The sequence below is a fragment of the Lynx canadensis genome, chromosome F2, assembly GCF_007474595.2.
Source record: "Lynx canadensis isolate LIC74 chromosome F2, mLynCan4.pri.v2, whole genome shotgun sequence".
Lineage (NCBI taxonomy): Eukaryota > Metazoa > Chordata > Mammalia > Carnivora > Felidae > Lynx > Lynx canadensis.
In genome coordinates this window covers 45,134,815-45,152,544 of record NC_044320.2, presented here as the reverse complement: position 1 = coordinate 45,152,544, position 17,730 = coordinate 45,134,815, and the positions used below count along the sequence as shown (strand labels likewise).

At 37.3% G+C, this 17,730-nt stretch overlaps 1 protein-coding gene across 1 annotated transcript in view; it reads right to left on the bottom strand.

Moving 5' to 3' along the window:
* Window positions 1–577: 577 nt before the first annotated feature.
* Window positions 578–17,730, bottom strand: part of PIP4P2 (phosphatidylinositol-4,5-bisphosphate 4-phosphatase 2) — a 54,183-nt gene continuing 37,030 nt past the window's right edge. Inside the window, exons 6-7 of the mRNA XM_030304327.1 lie at window positions 3,009–3,099; window positions 578–2,147 (exon numbers count right to left, since the gene is read on the bottom strand). Of these exons, the coding sequence (XP_030160187.1) occupies window positions 2,004–2,147; window positions 3,009–3,099 (235 nt within the window). The 3' untranslated portion in view covers window positions 578–2,003. The remainder of the gene's footprint in view (window positions 2,148–3,008; window positions 3,100–17,730) is intronic.

Here is a 17,730-nt window from a genome sequence, read left to right as displayed (position 1 = left end):
AGATTTTAAATCTATACTTTTAAAAGGAAACCATGAAAATACTAGAAAAATATAAGTGAATATTAGATGAAGAAACATTATATAACGTTCTTCCTTTTTTTATTATTTTAGAGAGAGAGAGCACACGAGCAGGCGAGAGAGGCAGAGGAGGAAAGAGAGAGAATCGTAAGCAGGCTCCACACTCAATGTGGAGTCTGATGTGGGGCTCAACCCCATGACCCTGGGATCATGACCTGAACCGAAATCAAAAGTAGGTCACTCAACCTATTGAGACAACCAAGCACCCTGACATTATATATGTTCTTAAACATGAAAACGTCTTTAGAGTAATAACTCAAATCTGTTTTGGAAACACCATCTTATTTTTATTTTTTAATTTTTTTTAATGTTTATTTACTTATTTTGAGAGAGAGAAAGAAAGAGAAAGAAAGTGTATGAGTGACTAGGGGAGGGGCAAAGAGAGAGGGGGAGAGAGAGAATCCCAAGCAAGCTTCATGCTGTCAGCACAGACAACTGACCCACCCAAGCACCCCACACCATTTTATTTTTTTTTTAAATGGAATATAACGAGGCAGTATTTGAACAATAATCTTTATTAGTGTATTTTCAAAGGTACATATAATCCTGAGCTACGGCATTTAGACATTTATCATTTACTCTTTTAAGTTTACATGGATTTTGCTCCAAATTCTCTGATGAGTACATTTTCATACTAGTCAGGAACATAAATACTTTAATTTATTATTCTTACCTCTTGAATAGCCAATTAATTTACTCATATCATCTCATCATCTTAATTCTACTACATTAAAGGCTTTAGAACATTTCTTCTCAATTAAGCAATTTCTTTTTCAAAACTGCAAAGATAGGCAGTGCGAGAGCTGATTCCTTAAATCCTAGTGAATTCTTAGAAAACTATGTTGCTTTTTGTCTTTGATCTACTTTCTGGAATAAATTGGGTAACTATCTGACCAGCTATATTTGAAAAGAATGATAAGAGTAACTACCTCTAATCTTCACATTTTAGCTAGTGTAAAATGTCATAGGCTCTCTTCTCATATAAGTAGTCCATAATTAGCCCAAAGAGGAAAAATTTATTATGATCTAATGAAAAGGAGGGCAACCCAGTGTAAATATATCTTTGTTTAAATGGTTAGTTTTATAAAACATGTTATGTGAAATACTTCCTCCAACATCTATAAAGGAATACATACAGATGATTAACATTAAGTTTCATAAATCTAGACCAGAACTTTTATAATTAGTAAATAAAAAAGCAGACAAAAATGAAAGACAAAACTCCTGTGATCTTTGAGAAAAAACATTTATCCAACATTATCTCCAACTGTGGACAAATAAATATTTTCATTCTTGTATTTTAAGTTACTACCAAAATATTGTATCTTTCTACAAACAACAAAAAACAAGCATACAGTATCTAGAAATGGTTTTTATCTGACAAGAATGTCAAGTCTTTGAAGGTACACTCAATTGTTCTTCCTGAATAAGGTCACTATGATCTTAGGTTAAAGTTACAGTAAGCAGTTCAAGCAAAATGCATATTGCTTAGATTTTAAAGCAAGCAATTTTGACACTTTTTAATTAAAACGTGAGTATAAATGTGAAGCTTTTGTAGAAATATTTATAAATACTCCTTGGGAATACTCACAGATCAGCAAGTAATGGAATAACTGATTTAAAAATAACGAAAGGGTGATGTTATATGTAATGTTTGGTGACAAATCCAAAAATACCTTTAAGAGATGTAAAAGAACATGAAGACACAGTTTTATTATTCGGAGCTTGAAACCCTAGCAGCAAAACAAACTATTTGCATATAATGTAGTGCAATGAGCATTTGTTCATAAAATACTCGCAAAGTCATGAAACTTCATACATAAACCAGAATGGGATCCATTAGGATACATGATTTAAAGATGTCCAGAGTAGCTTATCAAGAACTGCTAGATACTCTCACCTGCATCACTGAATCATAAGCGAGCTTACGCAAAACTATGTTCTGGATAACTCACTCTTATGGCTCCCCAGTAACAAGCTCGGATAAGACAGATCAAACCTAAGAGATAAGCAATTGCCCAAGAAACATAGGTTGCATGAAATCGCCTTGCAAAGTCTTGGGTGCCAACCTAAAATAAAAAGCAAATATAGTAATAAAAGATCAAAAACTTTAAGCAAATATTGCTTAGAGAACTTGTATAGGCTTACATGCGATTTTTATGAAATCTATCCCGGAGGCCATAAAATCCCTATGAACTATGAGTTGTCAAATTTGTTGACTATCACTGACAGAGTAAATTTTAATAAGACAATACTGTTAGTTACATTAACTATAAATTTTACGAAATAAACAAAAAAGCCCACTTGATTAAGTTTATTATTATTATTATTATGAAATAAACAAAAAAGCCCACTTTAAGTATTTAAATCTGTAATCTGAACTCCGTAGTGTTATACGACACAACAGGAGTGTTTAAATAATATGGGACGAGGGGACACAAAGGAGAATGGGAAGTAAATGGAGACAAAAAAGATCAGTAACTCCTCCTTCTCCTGGGACCGAATAATCCTCATGCCAACTATGTAGCTTCAGTCTCCTCTAAAAATAAGCCATCCCCAAAATGATAATAAATGTGTGCTTCATAGAAACAAAGAGAATGGTTTTTCAGAACTTCGTAGCTGATTGAGTATTGCCTTTGCTTTGGCCATGGCACTAAATAAAAACAGTGGCCTTCTGTTAAATGGGTGGTAAAGTCCCCAACGTCAACAACCTTTAGAGGAGCCCCAAACGACTGTTTCGCAGGATGGGCAAGCTCCATTAAAAACAGGCCCACGGAGTGGGCTTCAGACTGCCCACAGGCCTTCAGAAGCTTCCAGGCCTAATATGCTGGGGAGCTCTTTGGGGATCATTGAAGGTTCAGGCCTCATCACTTTACTACTGATAAAGTTGAGAAGAAAGAATTCTAACAGTGAGGTAGAGTAGTACTCACAGTTAATCCAACTCCAATGAAAATACAGATCATTCCAATGGTAATATATGCACAGCAGCGTCTTCGTGGGAGCGCACTACCCACTGAAGAACTGAAAATTCACGACAGCAAAAGAGAGCATTATTCACACGCAGATTCTCCATTTCATCTCTGTGAGTTTGCTTCTATGGTGTTAGTGACATATGTGCTTCCATTTATTTCTTCCATTTGAGACAAGAACATGCATAAAAATGTCATTTTTAATGAGTTAAAATCATAAATGGTAAATTATATTGTATTAATTATATAATTTCTATTCTATCCTATTATATTGATTATATTTCATTATTGTGGCTTCAAACAAAGTTCAAGTCTTGGTTATTGACCGTATCCGCAAAAGGACGACTATGGTCAGTAATGATCTTCCAAGATAAAAATAGATTTCAAAAAATGTATTCTAAGATGGAAAATACATGCTATCTTGCAAATTGCACTTGATTTTTTGCAGTTATAACAGTTACTATATTTACTTTAGAAAATTTGGAAAACAGAGTAAAGAATAAAAAGGATAAAGGCAATTACCTCTAATCCCATTACTTTAGTCACCTAGTATTTTGGCATATTTTCCTCCAGCCATTTTTTTATTTTTTATTTTTGCAATTTACCAACCTAGCATAAGTATTTTTCTGTCATTAAGTATCCTCAAATTGGAATTCTGATGGATGAATATAACATAACTTAACCAATTCTTTGCTACTGGATATTTAGGGTTTTCATTACTGTAAATAATGCCAGGTAAACATCATTTAAGAGCATTCTCCTTGGTGTGCCTGGGTGGCTTAGTCAGTTAAGCATCCAACTTCGGCTCAGGTCATGATCTTGCAGTTTGTGAGTTCGAGCCCCATGTCGGGCTCTGTGCTGACAGCTCAGAGCCTGGAGCCTGCTTCGGATTCTGTGTCTCTCTCTCTCTCTCTGCCCCTTCCCTGCTCATGCTTTGTCTCTGTCTCTCTCTCCAAAATAAATAAACGTTTAAAAAAAATTTTTTTAAGCATTCTCCTTAGTTTTCTTTGTTTTCTCAAGATAAATATTTAGAATTAGGATTACAAGATTAAAGAGATTTAACTTTTCAAAATCTTTTAATACATACTCCAAGAAGCCTATGGGAAATTCATAAAAGCATATACTATTATCATACTTCTCAACTGAAGTTTTGTTTTTTTTTTTTAATTTTTTTTTTCCAACGTTTATTTATTTTTGGGACAGAGAGAGACAGAGCATGAACGGGGGAGGGGCAGAGAGAGAGGGAGACACAGAATCGGAAACAGGCTCCAGGCTCTGAGCCATCAGCCCAGAGCCCGACGCGGGGCTCGAACTCACGGACCCCGAGATCGTGACCTGGCTGAAGTCGGACGCCTAACCGACTGCGCCACCCAGGCGCCCCATCAACTGAAGTTTTAAATCCAAAAGTTTTTAGTTATTTATACTTCTAATTTTTGTAATTTTCTTTTTTTTTTTTAATTTTTTTTTTCAACGTTTATTTATTTTTGGGACAGAGAGAGACAGAGCATGAACGGGGGAGGGGCAGAGAGAGAGGGAGACACAGAATCGGAAACAGGCTCCAGGCTCTGAGCCATCAGCCCAGAGCCCGACGCGGGGCTCGAACTCACGGACCACGAGATCGTGACCTGGCTGAAGTCGGACGCTTAACCGACTGCGCCACCCAGGCGCCCCTTTTTTTTTTTTTTTTTTTAATTTTTTTTTTCAACGTTTATTTTTTTTGGGACAGAGAGAGACAGAGCATGAACGGGGGAGGGGCAGAGAGAGAGGGAGAAACAGAATCGGAATAATTTTTGTAATTTTCAAAATGATACAAGCACAGCAGAGATCACACAGCCAAATTAGCACTTTCTATTTTTCCTAAGCATAAATATATTAGCACATATATAAGTGCTCAAGGAATGTATGCTGAATAAACGAAATACAGAAATACATTACTTGCTAGGCATACTTTAGAAAGTTGCTATTCCAAACAGGTTAACTTTGCAGAACAGAAAAATGGTTTCCTTTAAGTTCCAAATATTTTTTAAAAATGTTATGACTATCATTGCAAATATATATCATAAATATTCCTGAATTCTTGAACTGAAACATAAACGTCTGGATAACCTGAGGTCATCGTCAGCATAGTATATGTTGCTATCTAGAGTTACCAGGGCATATGATTCATTGCCTTTATGTTATATTTAGCCTTTGACTACTTTTGGTTTTAATTCTTATGCAAGCATTTGGTGGTTTGCCCTGCCTTTATACCTCACAGCTGGCTATCATTTCTCATTTACCTGTGTATCGGCCTCTGGCAGTGTAATCTGCCATGGATTACAAACCAACTCAGTTTATTAGAATTATATATTAAATAATAAAAAAATTCTGTATTAAATAAATCAAAAGGTTCTAAGTGAATATTGGAGCAGCTCTTCTGTGAGCTGTAGCACATTAATTTCAGTGCATGAATTCTCCTTTGAAAACCCATGCTCATTTTTCATCACCCAATTTACAGTCACTACCTCTGGGAAGTCTCCCCAGGAAAAAAAATAACCTATTGCTACTCTACACCTCAAGTGCCATGTTATCGCCAGGATAGAGCAATGACCAACAAGCACCTATTGCATAGATTGAAAAAGCTCATATACATTTATTACACAGGTGGAATCTGTATGCAATATGTATTGTTTTGCATGTTGTTAAAACTTTGTATGTGCACATGCTAAAGTACACGTTTGTGACTTGCCCTTTTTTGTTTGCTGAATACTCTACATGAGACTCTTCCATACTCATACGTGGATATGTAGAGATCTAGTTCATTACCACAGAAGTGCCAGTTTACTCATTCTCCCTATTGATGGAGAGTCAAGGGTTTTTTTTTTCCTTAACTTTTTGCTATTATAACAATGCTGCTTTGAACACTCCTTTATATTTCCTACATACATATGCAGGAATTTGTCAAACATATTCCTAGGAACAGAATTGCTGGGTTGTATTGTAGACATATCTTCAACTTGAATAAATGCTAAATTTATATCCCTACTCTCTTTATATGAGAGCTTCCAATGCTCCTCCCACATCAACACTTCAACTTGGTATTGTTTCCATGCTTGACAATTTCATGGGTGTGAATGGTATTTCACTGCGGTTTTAACATACATATCCCTGATTTCTAGCAAGAGAGAACATCTTTTCAAACATTAGCTGACTACTGGTTTTCTTTTTCTATTAAGTGCTTGTTCATATTATCATCTCTTTGTTTTGGGCTGTCTTCAACTTACTGATTCACAGATGATATTTACATAATCTGCATACTATTCCAGGCAGCTATATACACTGTCTATATCTTCTTTTAGCCTATTTTTTTTAATCAGCAAGATTAACTTTTACTTAAAAAACAAACAAAACCCAGGGGGCCTGGGTGGCTCAGTCGGTTAAGCATCTGACTCATGACCTCAGCTCAGGTGATGATCTCACGGTTCATGGAATGGAGTCCGCATGCAGGGCTCTTCTCTGACGGCACAGAGCCTGCTTGGGATTCTCTCTCCACCCCCCTCTCTGTAACTCCCCTACTCACACTCTCTTGCTCTCTCTCTTTCTCTCTCAAAATAAATAAAAGTAAACTTTAAAAAATTATTAAACAAATAATTTAGAAATATTATGAAAACCCATGAAAAGAAGACTCAACATGGGTTCTAAACCTGATTAAAACACACTTCAGAAAGATTATTAATGCTAAACTTCTGCCAAACGATGACCTTAAAGTGCCACACACAAAAGAATCTGTTAGGACCGTTTCTCAAATAGGTAATCTGTCCCTGGCTTGGCCATCTCTCCTTTAACTATACACAAAGTTCTGCTAAAAGTACACATTTTAGTTGATTGTAGAATTACAACGTAAACTAAACAGGTTCTTGGTACTGACAGTATGTTACCAAGGTTTTTTTGTTTTGTTTTGTTTTGCTTTCATCTCCAAATCCAACAATTGGTCACAGAGGTCAAGTATCATCAAAGTTCCTTTGTGGGTTCTCGATCATGTCTGCCTCATCCACCCTTTGGGTACAGGAGGGGCTCAACAGTTTTCAAGAGGCAGAAGCCTGAGGCCATTTAAGACTCAGATGTTACAGGATTGTGAGGTGAACCCATCTGAATAAGGACTTGATACAGCCACTGGAGGAGAGCATGCAAGTGGACCTCAGTCCAGCAGGGGGTGCTAGTCACACGCTGGTGCCAGTGTCCTGCTCCCGGACACTTTACAAAGCTTATGCGCATACACGTTTTAGTAACCTCGTATACTGTCTCAAAGCCATGCTTCACAGACTGTGCCAATACCTGAGTGAAGTCTTGGCTATTAAAAATTTTTAAACTACATCCACCAGGGATCTTGCAAACAGCAATGAGGTGAAATCCGTGATAGTAGTGGCAGTTCCAACTTGGTACAGTTGGTGAGGATTCTGGCCTGTGGTTTCTAAAATTCATTTTTAATAACATCTTTGGACAATGAGTTTTTAGTCATGAAATCAATATAATGTAAGGTAATTCTTTTTTTTTAAATTTTTTTTTAATGTGTATTTATTTTTGAGAGAGAGAGACACACACAGAGCGCAAGTGGGGGAGGGGCAGAGAGAGAGAGGGAGCCACAAAATCCGAAACAGGCTCCAGGCTCTGAGCTGTCAGCACACAGCCCGATGCGGGGCTCGAACTCACGAACTGTGAGATCATGACCTCAGTCGAAGTCCGACGCTTAACCGACTGAGCCACCACACGCCCCATAAAGTAATTCTAATATAGTAAAAATTATCAATATTTTCCTTTCAGGTTTGGGCTTTTTGTTGCCTTGTGTAGGAAATTCTTTCCTACCTGTCATAAAAATATTTTTAAAGTCTTCTAAAAGTATTAGAGTTTACCTTTTCATATTTATGTCTACAGGAGTACAGCCCTTATAATTATCAATTTTTATTTCACTTATTTTGAAGTTATGTGGTGCATACAAATTCAAAATTTATGTTTTTTATGAAGTGACCATAATAATTCTTTTTACCCTAAAGCATATGAGATACTTAAGTACCTGCTAGAATCCTATCATAGAGACATCCAGAATACAGTAGCTTAACAAAGTTTATTTCTCTTGCAGAAAAGAATTCAAAGGTAAATACAGCTTAGGGTTGGTAGACAGCATGGTTCCATGATTAACTGTCATTGCCAGATGCAACGGGTGACAAGGCTCCTGCTGTAGGTGACTTTTTCAGTCACATGGAAGAGGGGAGAGAAAATTAAGGCAAGTAGTTTTGCCTTTCAGGAGAGTATAAGGAAGCTGCACTCATCACTTGTGTCCGTATTCCATTGGCCTTAACTTAAATACATGGCTACAACCTTCTGCAAGAGAGGCTAGAAAATATGGTTAGCTGGGTGGTCAGTTCCTCTGATAAAAGGAAGAGAACAGCAGTCCGCTCTTTTAACTAATATTAATATTACTATTTTAACGTTGGTTAGTGTTTGCCTGGTATATCTTTCCTTTGCTGAGGGTTTCATGATTTGATCTTTTTCCCTCCTTTAACTTCCATCCTATGCTCCTGTATTTCGTGTATTTCTTTTTCAGATTGCACAGATGGGCTTCAGTCTAGTCTGATAATTTCTGGCAAGTCTTACTGATAAGTTTAGTCTAATTACACATACTCTGACAACTGATATATATATATATATATATATATATATATATATGGATTATTTCTGCTCTTTTATTTTGTTTTCTATGGTTTCTTTATTTTCTATGCTTTTCTACCCTCTTTTCTGGATTTCTTGTGGATTAACTTTGATTCTTTTAGTTTATTTTCCCCCTACATTTAGAAAGGTTTATAATTTATTTCTACTAACTTAGTAGCTGCATATAAACTTTTAACATACCTAACATTTAAAAACTAAAATCATTTAGTAAATCTACCTTCCCAATAAATACAAGAATCTTAGGAAGTTTTAACTTCAAATATTCGCTCCCAGCTTACATGTTCTTGTTCTCCAATATTTCAGTTCTGTTATGGGGCACCTGGGTGGCTCAGTCACTTAAGTGTCTGGCTTTGGCTCAGGTCACGATCTCAAGGTTCATGAGTTCGAGCCCTGCACCGGGCTCTGTGCTGACAGCTCAGAGCCTAGAGCCTGCTTTAGACTCTGTGTCTCCCTTTCTCTCTGCCCCTCCCCTGTTCACACCCTGTCTCTCAAAAAAGAATATTTTAGTTCTGTTGTATTTTTATTTCTATAAATTAATCAGCATTAATATTACCATTACTGTTATTTTTGCTATTTTATTCAACATTCTTTATGGCCGTTTACAATGTCTTCATTTACCTTTTCTTCTTGCCTTGTAGAACCATCTTCTGGGATATTTTTCCATTTTCCCTAAGTTACTTTTTAGCAGTTTCTTCAGTGAGGATATCAAGATAGTAAACGTTCTGGATTTTTTGTTGTTGTTTGTTGGTTCATTGGTTCTGCATTTGAAAACACTTTTATTTTGCCTCCATTATTCTATTATGGTTTAGATAGTTCTATAATACCAGTTTGATAGTTAATTTCTCTTAATGAAGTATTTTTAAATTTATTTTTTGGCTTCCATTGTTGCTGTTGAGATATTTGTGGGCAAAACTGTCATCCTTTTTATAGTAAAAATCTGTCTTGGGCAACTGGCTCAGTTGGTGGAGCATGAGACTTTCGATTGTAGGCGTGTGAGTTCAAGCCCCACATTGGGTGTGAAGATTACTTTAAAAAAATTAAATCTCAAAAAAAAATCTCTCTTTTCTTTCTTTGATTTTAATATTTTCTATGTATCTTAGGTTTTCTGCAATTTCACTATAATGCATTTGCTCATTTCGCATGGATTTCATTGTTCTCTTCAAATCCAAAGGCTTGTACCTTTCATAGATCTGAAAATCTTCAGGGATTAGCTCTTCAAAATGCCCCACCCATCTCATTCTCTGTTTTTGCCTTCAGATATATTTTGAATGTTCTCATATATATTTCTCCTAATATTACTGTCACCTCTGTGTCCCTGATGGATTCTGGGTAATTTCCTTATCTCTATCTTCTAATCTACAACGTTGGTTTTCAGCTTAATCTTCTGCTTAACCTGTCTACTGCATTTTAATTTCTGTTAACTTTCAATTTCTGTATGTTTTATTGTTTCTTTTAAATCTACCTGGTTGTTGCTTTTGTTAGGTAAATGTTTTATTTTAAGACAACTGTAGATTCATAAGCAGTTGTAAGAAATAATATAGAGAGATCGCATGCATTTTTGGTGCTATGTATCCAGTAGTAACATCTGGCAAACTACAGTACAGTATCTATGACGAGGATATTGACACTGATACAATCCACTGATACTCAGATTTCCTTCTTTACCTATACTCTTTTGTGTATGTGTGTGTTTAATTCTACACAATCTTATCACATGTGTGGGTTTAAGTATCCATTACCACAGTCAACATACGGAACAGTTCCAACACTACAAAGATCCTTTCATAACCATACCCACATCCCTCCCACCTGCCTATTGTCTGTACTCACTAATCTGTTCTCCATTTCTAAAATTTCACCATTTCAAATGTTACATAAATGGAATCATACTGTAGGCAACCTGGTGGGACTTTTTTTTCTTTCACTCAACATAAATTCCTCAAGATTCATGCAAGCTGTTGCATGTGTCAATAGCTCATTCCTTTCATTGCTAAGTAGTATTTCAAGGTAGGGAAGTACCACAGTTTGTATAACCATTCACCCATGGAAGGACATCTGGGTTGTTCCCAATTCGGGTCTATAAAGAATAAAGTTGCTATGCAAATTTGTGTACAGGTTCAAGTGTGTGCTTGTTCATTTTTTTATCGACTATCTGTTTTCAAATTTCTATTTTCTTAAACATTTTACACATGATTATAACACATTCTATAACTAATAATTATATGTGAAGTCCTTGGGAGTCTAATTATACTGTTTGTTATTGATGCTGATTCTGCTTATAGGACCTTGTTTCCTCATGTGGTTGGTAAATTTTGTTGAAAAATTTATTTTGGTAATCTTAATGTAAGAAAGCCATAAGAATGGTTTAGGGGTGGCTTCATCCACAGAGAATTTTCACTTGTCTTTCTTAGGCTCCCTAGAATGAGGCAAACCCTAAACCACTTTAAGTTGATTTCTGGGACTGGGTTTTCCTAGACCATATAAAAGAGTAAAATATAAGGCTCAAAGTCATTGTTCTTCTAAAACCTGTACTTTGTAATATTCCTTTCCTGGTGGATTTTTTTCCTGACTACTCTTTTCATGGACCATGAAGGACTTTCTCTGGGGACAAAAGATGGTATTCCAATTCTCCACTTTCTGCAAGGCCAAGGCCTTTCTCTTGTTCTTCATCTGAACATGGAAACCCAAGGCTGTGGACCCCTATTATTGGCAAATACTCTCAGGATATTCGAAATGACAATCCTGATTGCCATTTCCTCTTTATTGCTGGTCCCTAGGTATTTTCTTAATTTTCATAGGAACTGAGCTATGCCTTTAAAAGGATGTTTGGTATAATTATTAACTAGTCTTTCATTTTACTGAATGTGAAAGTCAAGAGACTCTAATATGCAAAATATGGAGACTGAATCTCCCAAAAGGAAAAGATCATGCAATACTTCCCAAACATGTAACTATCCACTCTTCAAATTATTAACCTTCCCCTTCACAATATTCCCCTTATGGGCCACGAGCAGTATAAAGAACATGTAGAAAATGAAGGCGATGCCAAGCAATGTTATTTACAGCACAATTTTCAGAGGAAGTCACCAGGGAAGGTTTTATTAGGTGAGGCTTAAGGATAGGATAAGATGTGGATAGATGAGAAAGTAAGTAAGTCATTTTAGCAGGTAACAGTGGCATTGTTCAGGTATGAATAAAGTAAGAATTTTGTTCAAAAAACAAGCAGCGGAATAACCTTTCTTCTGGAGAAGGTTTCTGTAGGAGAGCAGGAGAGGAGAGCAGTGGAAGCAAGGGCTGTATGAGCTAATATGTAAAGTTAGGTAGGGATTTTCCAGATTTATAATAATGAGAAAGGGACTAGCCAGGTCATCCCAGGCCTAGCAGGATGAGGATTAGGGACGAAGCAAGAAACTCTATTGTATATTTATAGAAGTAGAAGAATTTGTTGAAGTTGGCCCATAGTGGGTCGTGTGTAAAGGTGCATAATAAAGATAACACTAGGGAAGTCAGGCAAATACCTACACCTGGGGGCAAATACCTAAACCTTGCTAAGAAAATTGGAGTTTGATTTTGGATTTTAGGCAATGGGCCTATCCTATAATAATCCATACGGTGCATTTATGTCGATAAGTAGAATATATCCTTCCTCAGGATAGTTTATATGCCACGTATATAGACAAACCTAGGATAACAATGAAAACAGCACCTCGTTGTGAAGTATACAACTTGCACAACTGTATGCCATGACCATGAATTTCGGAGCTACGAAAACATGTGAAGACAAAGAGTTTAAAATCACATTTGTATCTGGGGTCATTCTCTAATAGATGGATAGAGAACAGCGAGACTGAAGGCCAAGAGATAAATTACAAAGCTATGATCACAGTCCTGGAGAGGGACCTTAAATGCGTGAACTCAAGCAAGAATAGTGAGAATAAGAGAAGAGAATTGAAATGTCAAGAGACAGAATTGACAGGGAACAGAATTGCTTCCATTTGGATATGGAGAGTAAAGATACATTCGGATTTCTGGCGTGGTCAGCTGGGCAGACGGGATAACATCCATTAGTATAATATACTCACCAACATACAAGGAAACTTAGTAGAGTGGGGTAAGGAAGTTGCATATGACCATTTGAGATGCCTGTGGACACCCAGGTTGAAATAACTACAGGGAAAATAGCGAATACAGATTGTATATCTATATCCGAAGCTCCAAAGAGAGATCTGGGGTGATTCAGTGGCATTTTGGTTGCGATTTCATGGTATACAAATGGCAGAAGAAACTATGAGAAAACCAGGATACAGTGTAGTCAAGTTGCAACCCGCGAGAAGAGCAATATTTAACAACTTGGAAGAGAAAGTGAAATCAACAAAGGAGAGAGCAAAGCAATGTGTTCAGAAATGGGAGGAAACCAGGAAAAAGTGGTACCTGGACTTCACGCAAAGAACAAATTGTAAGGAAAAAAAGAAGATGATCAACAAGAACCTAATACTCACTACAGAGAAAACAAACAGGATGGGGACAGAACAGACCTATTAGAATTTGCAACGGCGATGTGAATTTTATCAGAACAATTCAGTGGCCTAGTGGGGATGATGGCTAACTGCACTTCACTCCAGAGCGAATGGGTGCCGTGATTAAGGAAAGGGAAAAGCACGGAGAGGAAGAGACCCCCTCCCTGTGTGAAGAGGAAGTGAAGGGCACACAGCGTACAGGCAGGCAGCGCAAAGACGAGGGAGTTCACAGATAGGTTCGATCAAATCGGAGGCAGAAGGCGACTCATCTGCTGAGCCTGCGAGAGTAGTAGCGTGAGGGATGGGAGCCTAAGAGGAACAGTAAATATCTGGAGATCATTATTTTGGAGAACGGAAGAGGGAGTTAATGAGGGACACTTCCAACCGGAGTATTAAGCCAGGGTTTTGTTGAAGTGTAAAGCTATACTTTTGTAAAAAGATAACCAACACAGAATTCTTTCAGCTGTCAGTTATCTTGGTAAAGGAAGGGAGAAGTCATGGCCATATTGATCCAGGATCAGTAGTTTGAAAAGTGGATGGCTCTGAAGTTCAAGGGATGAAGACTTAGCCAATCTGGCAAACCTAGACTGTCTTTGTATCTAATATGTTCAAAATGAATGTAGCATCTTTCTTCCAGACCTAGTTCTTCTAGATGCTAGATTCCCTGTCTTAGTGAGTGGTTCTATAGCCCCTCAGATATAAAGCCATCCTTCAGCGCAATCTCTCTCTTATACCTTCACATTCAATCCTATTTATTCCATTTCCTTAATACCACGTCTACACTTTGACTCCACTGTGCCTCTGCACAGGTAGCTCCTTCTACAAGGAAGCATCCTGCAGTCTCTTTCACATCATTCCCACTCATCTTGAATGACTTACTTCATATACCCCCCTCCTGGAAGTCTTAAGTTCCCTTTCCCTCCAATCTGGGGGGAGGGCTCCTGAGAACAGAAAAGGCAGGGTGTATCTCTTCCAAAGCACTTAAAAAACTTTACTCTAGTTGCCTATTCTCTTCCCTATACCCACAAGAATAAGTTCCCCGAAGGCAAGGTTGTATCTTTTATTTCAAGTGCCCAGTACCTGGTGCAGGACTGTTTACTGAATTCACGGAGAATTATAAAAGCAAGCACTAAACAGCAAAATGAAAGAGAGGAAGAGTCCACCACTATTTAAAACGTCAGGAGGTGATCCACAAAGGAGTACATCACTGAGACAGAGAAATGATATTCAGTGATAATCACCGTGGATTAACCGGCCGTCTCTACCAGCCTGAGGACGGTTATAATGATAGGGTACGAGTAGGACTCTCAGAGGGCTAGGACTACAGCTCCTGCCCTGCAGTGGCCACAAGCCGCCCACCTGAAAGAGCAACCTCACCTTCGGCTACAACAGCCCCACTCACTGCATGAGTAAGAAACAGTGACATGAAAAAACGCTCCTTGGTCTCTGGAGGCCCCTGGGGGAAGCTTTCCAGCACATGTTCTGTGATGGTTTCCTAGTGATGATTTAGTAACTCCTAGAACTTAAAAATAGTTTTAGGGTATTTTATATTTGTGTTTAAAGAAACAATATTCCTTAGAATCGTATCGCAACAGATGTCTCATCATTTTGTTACGAAGAAAAACATTCCAAGGGAAAAGAAAATGTAGACAAGAAGCCATGAGTGTTCATGTGACAGCAGTATCTTTACTCAAACAAGTAACGGATGTCCTGAGTCCTCCCATGGTTAGCATGTGATCCCAATTCCATAAATGTTCCTTTAAGAATGATATTTAAGCAGACTTATTCCATGTGAAATGTCTATGCAAGTTGTTCCTTAAGTAATTGATATAAATTCTTCTTAACATTAATACACTGTCTTGTGATATTTTAACCAATCATAGACTATCTAGACATTCAATACTTCTTTATTATCAGCAAAATATTGCCACTGTTCTAAAATAATTACCCAAGTCATTTGAGCAAAATCCTTAACCTCTCTAACAGTTCCTCATCTGTAAAATGAGGATAATAATTCCTGCATTCCAGGATTGCTGAAAGGATTACAGTTCGGGTATCTCTGTATATAAAGTAACCATCACTGTGCTTAGCATACAATCTGCTAATCACAAAAAGTTTCTGCTTTTTATTTTCCACAGAATTTTTAGTGATCTTGGTGAAGACAGTTTGCAATTTAATATTTTCCTTTTTGTGAAAACAGAAATAACACTCAGAAATCTGGATCATTCAGGGGCGCCTGGGCAGCTCAGTCGGTTAAGCGTCCGACTTTGGCTCAGGTCATGATCTCATGGTTTGTGAGTTCAAGCCCCATATTGGGCTCCGGGCTGACAGCTTGGAGCCTGGAGCCTGTTTTGGTTTCTGTGTCTCCCACTCTCTGTCCCTCCCCCACTCACTCTCTCTCTCTCTCAAAAATAAATAAACAGGGGCGCCTGGGTGGCGCAGTCGGTTAAGCGTCCGACTTCAGCCAGGTCACGATCTCGCGGTCCGGTCTGTGAGTTCGAGCCCCGCGTCGGGCTCTGGGCTGATGGCTCGGAGCCTGGAGCCTGTTTCCGGTTCTGTGTCTCCCTCTCTCTCTGCCCCTCCCCCATTCATGCTCTGTCTCTCTCTGTCCCAAAAATAAATAAACGTTGAAAAAAAAAATTTAAAAAAAAAATAAATAAATAAATAAACATTAAAAAAAAAAAGAAATCTGGATCATTCACATACATATTCACGTACATGTGTGGGGAGTGCCTCTAAAGTATATATTTTTCTGTGTGCTTATTGGGTTTATCCACTTTGCCTCTCCGCATACAGACTTCTACTGGATTCAACAAAGTTAAGAATTCAGTTGATTAATTTCACAAATAAAAAAGGAAGTATCTGTTCCTTTGAAGCTAGAAATATGCTGTAAAAAGTTATTCTTATGGGGCTATATTGAGTTGGAATTAGATCTAGCAGAAATAAATAGATTTTATTACATACATTCTATTCAGACACTTCAATTCTTTTCTCCTAGAAATCATTCTTAGGATTTCCTCAAAATAGATACGGTTTTTATATCAAACTAGGGACCACACCAATTAAACTATGAACCCATATTTTCAATGTTAAAAGTTGACCTGTCGGGGTGCCTGGGTGGCTAAGTCAGTTAAGCATCTGACTTCAGCTCAGGTCATGACCTCACGGTTTGTGAGTTCGAGCCCCGCGTCAGGATCTGTGCTGACAGCTCAGAGCCTGGAGCCTGTTTCAGATTCTGCCTCTCCTCTGCTTGCACTCTGTCTCTCTCACTCTCAAAAAAATAAACATTAAAAAAAATTTTTTTATAAAAAAAAATCTGACCTGTCAAAACACTGCAGTTTCATTTCCTTAGCTTAAGTTACAATTCACACACATAAGTGGACAACAATAATTTTCAAATTAAAATTTTGTTATCAAAATAAATACTGTGCAGGAAGAGTCAATGTATAGCAAGCCTGAGATAGCTCTCCTTTGAAAGGTCTGCTTTCAAGATGGGACCCTTGGCTAGCATCTGTGAACCTAAATTTCTAAAATGTTCCCACAATTCCCTAACTGATAAGAATGGCTTACCGTGCCTAAATTGTTTGTGCAAACAATATGGTTTATGCTGAATACTGAATGCTTTCCTTCTGAGAGTTTGGAAATTTGGTATGTGCCATGTAATAGGTGCCTGTGTGGTCAGCTCCAATAAAAACCTTGGACACTGAATCTCTAATGAGCTTCTCCGGTAGATAATATTTCATTTGTGTTGTAACAATTCCCTGCTGGAGGCATTAAGCCCTTTCTGTGTGACTCACCTAGGAGAGGACTCTTGGAAACTTACATGTGGTTTCCTTCAGACGTTGTCCCATGTGCCTTTTCTTTTATTGATTTTCTTTGTATAATAAATCATAACTATGAGTACAAATATATACTAACTCCTAATAGTACTCCTAGAAAATCACAGAATCTTGGGGTGATTTGGGGACCTCCAACACAGCTGCCATAAAATGTCTTTGATCAAACTATCTTCTACTTTTTTCCCATTTTTATATTACGTTTTGTTAATTTCCTTAGGTACACTATTTAGGAATAGAGAAAATAGACTGAATAGTTAAGACAGATAAATAATTATATAAAATCTGCTATCAGAGAATAATCTCAGTAGATAGGAAATGAAAAAAAGCTAACAACTACCTAATTATAAACCCCCAAACATTTGGTGTTTCTCCTAGATTACAGCCATATTTTAAATACAAATTTTAGAATATTTGCAACAGATCATAACCTCTCAGGATATTCGCAAATCCTCACCAGGTTACTGGCAATTTTAATAATTTCTTTCTTAGAAATTGATTTCCCTTTGGAGAGTGATAATCAAGCCCAATCGTTTTCATTTCAAAATAGAATATATTAATCAATTTAAAGATGTCTTTTTTTAGTTTTGAAAAGCATAAATATATTAAACATGCATTTGTCCC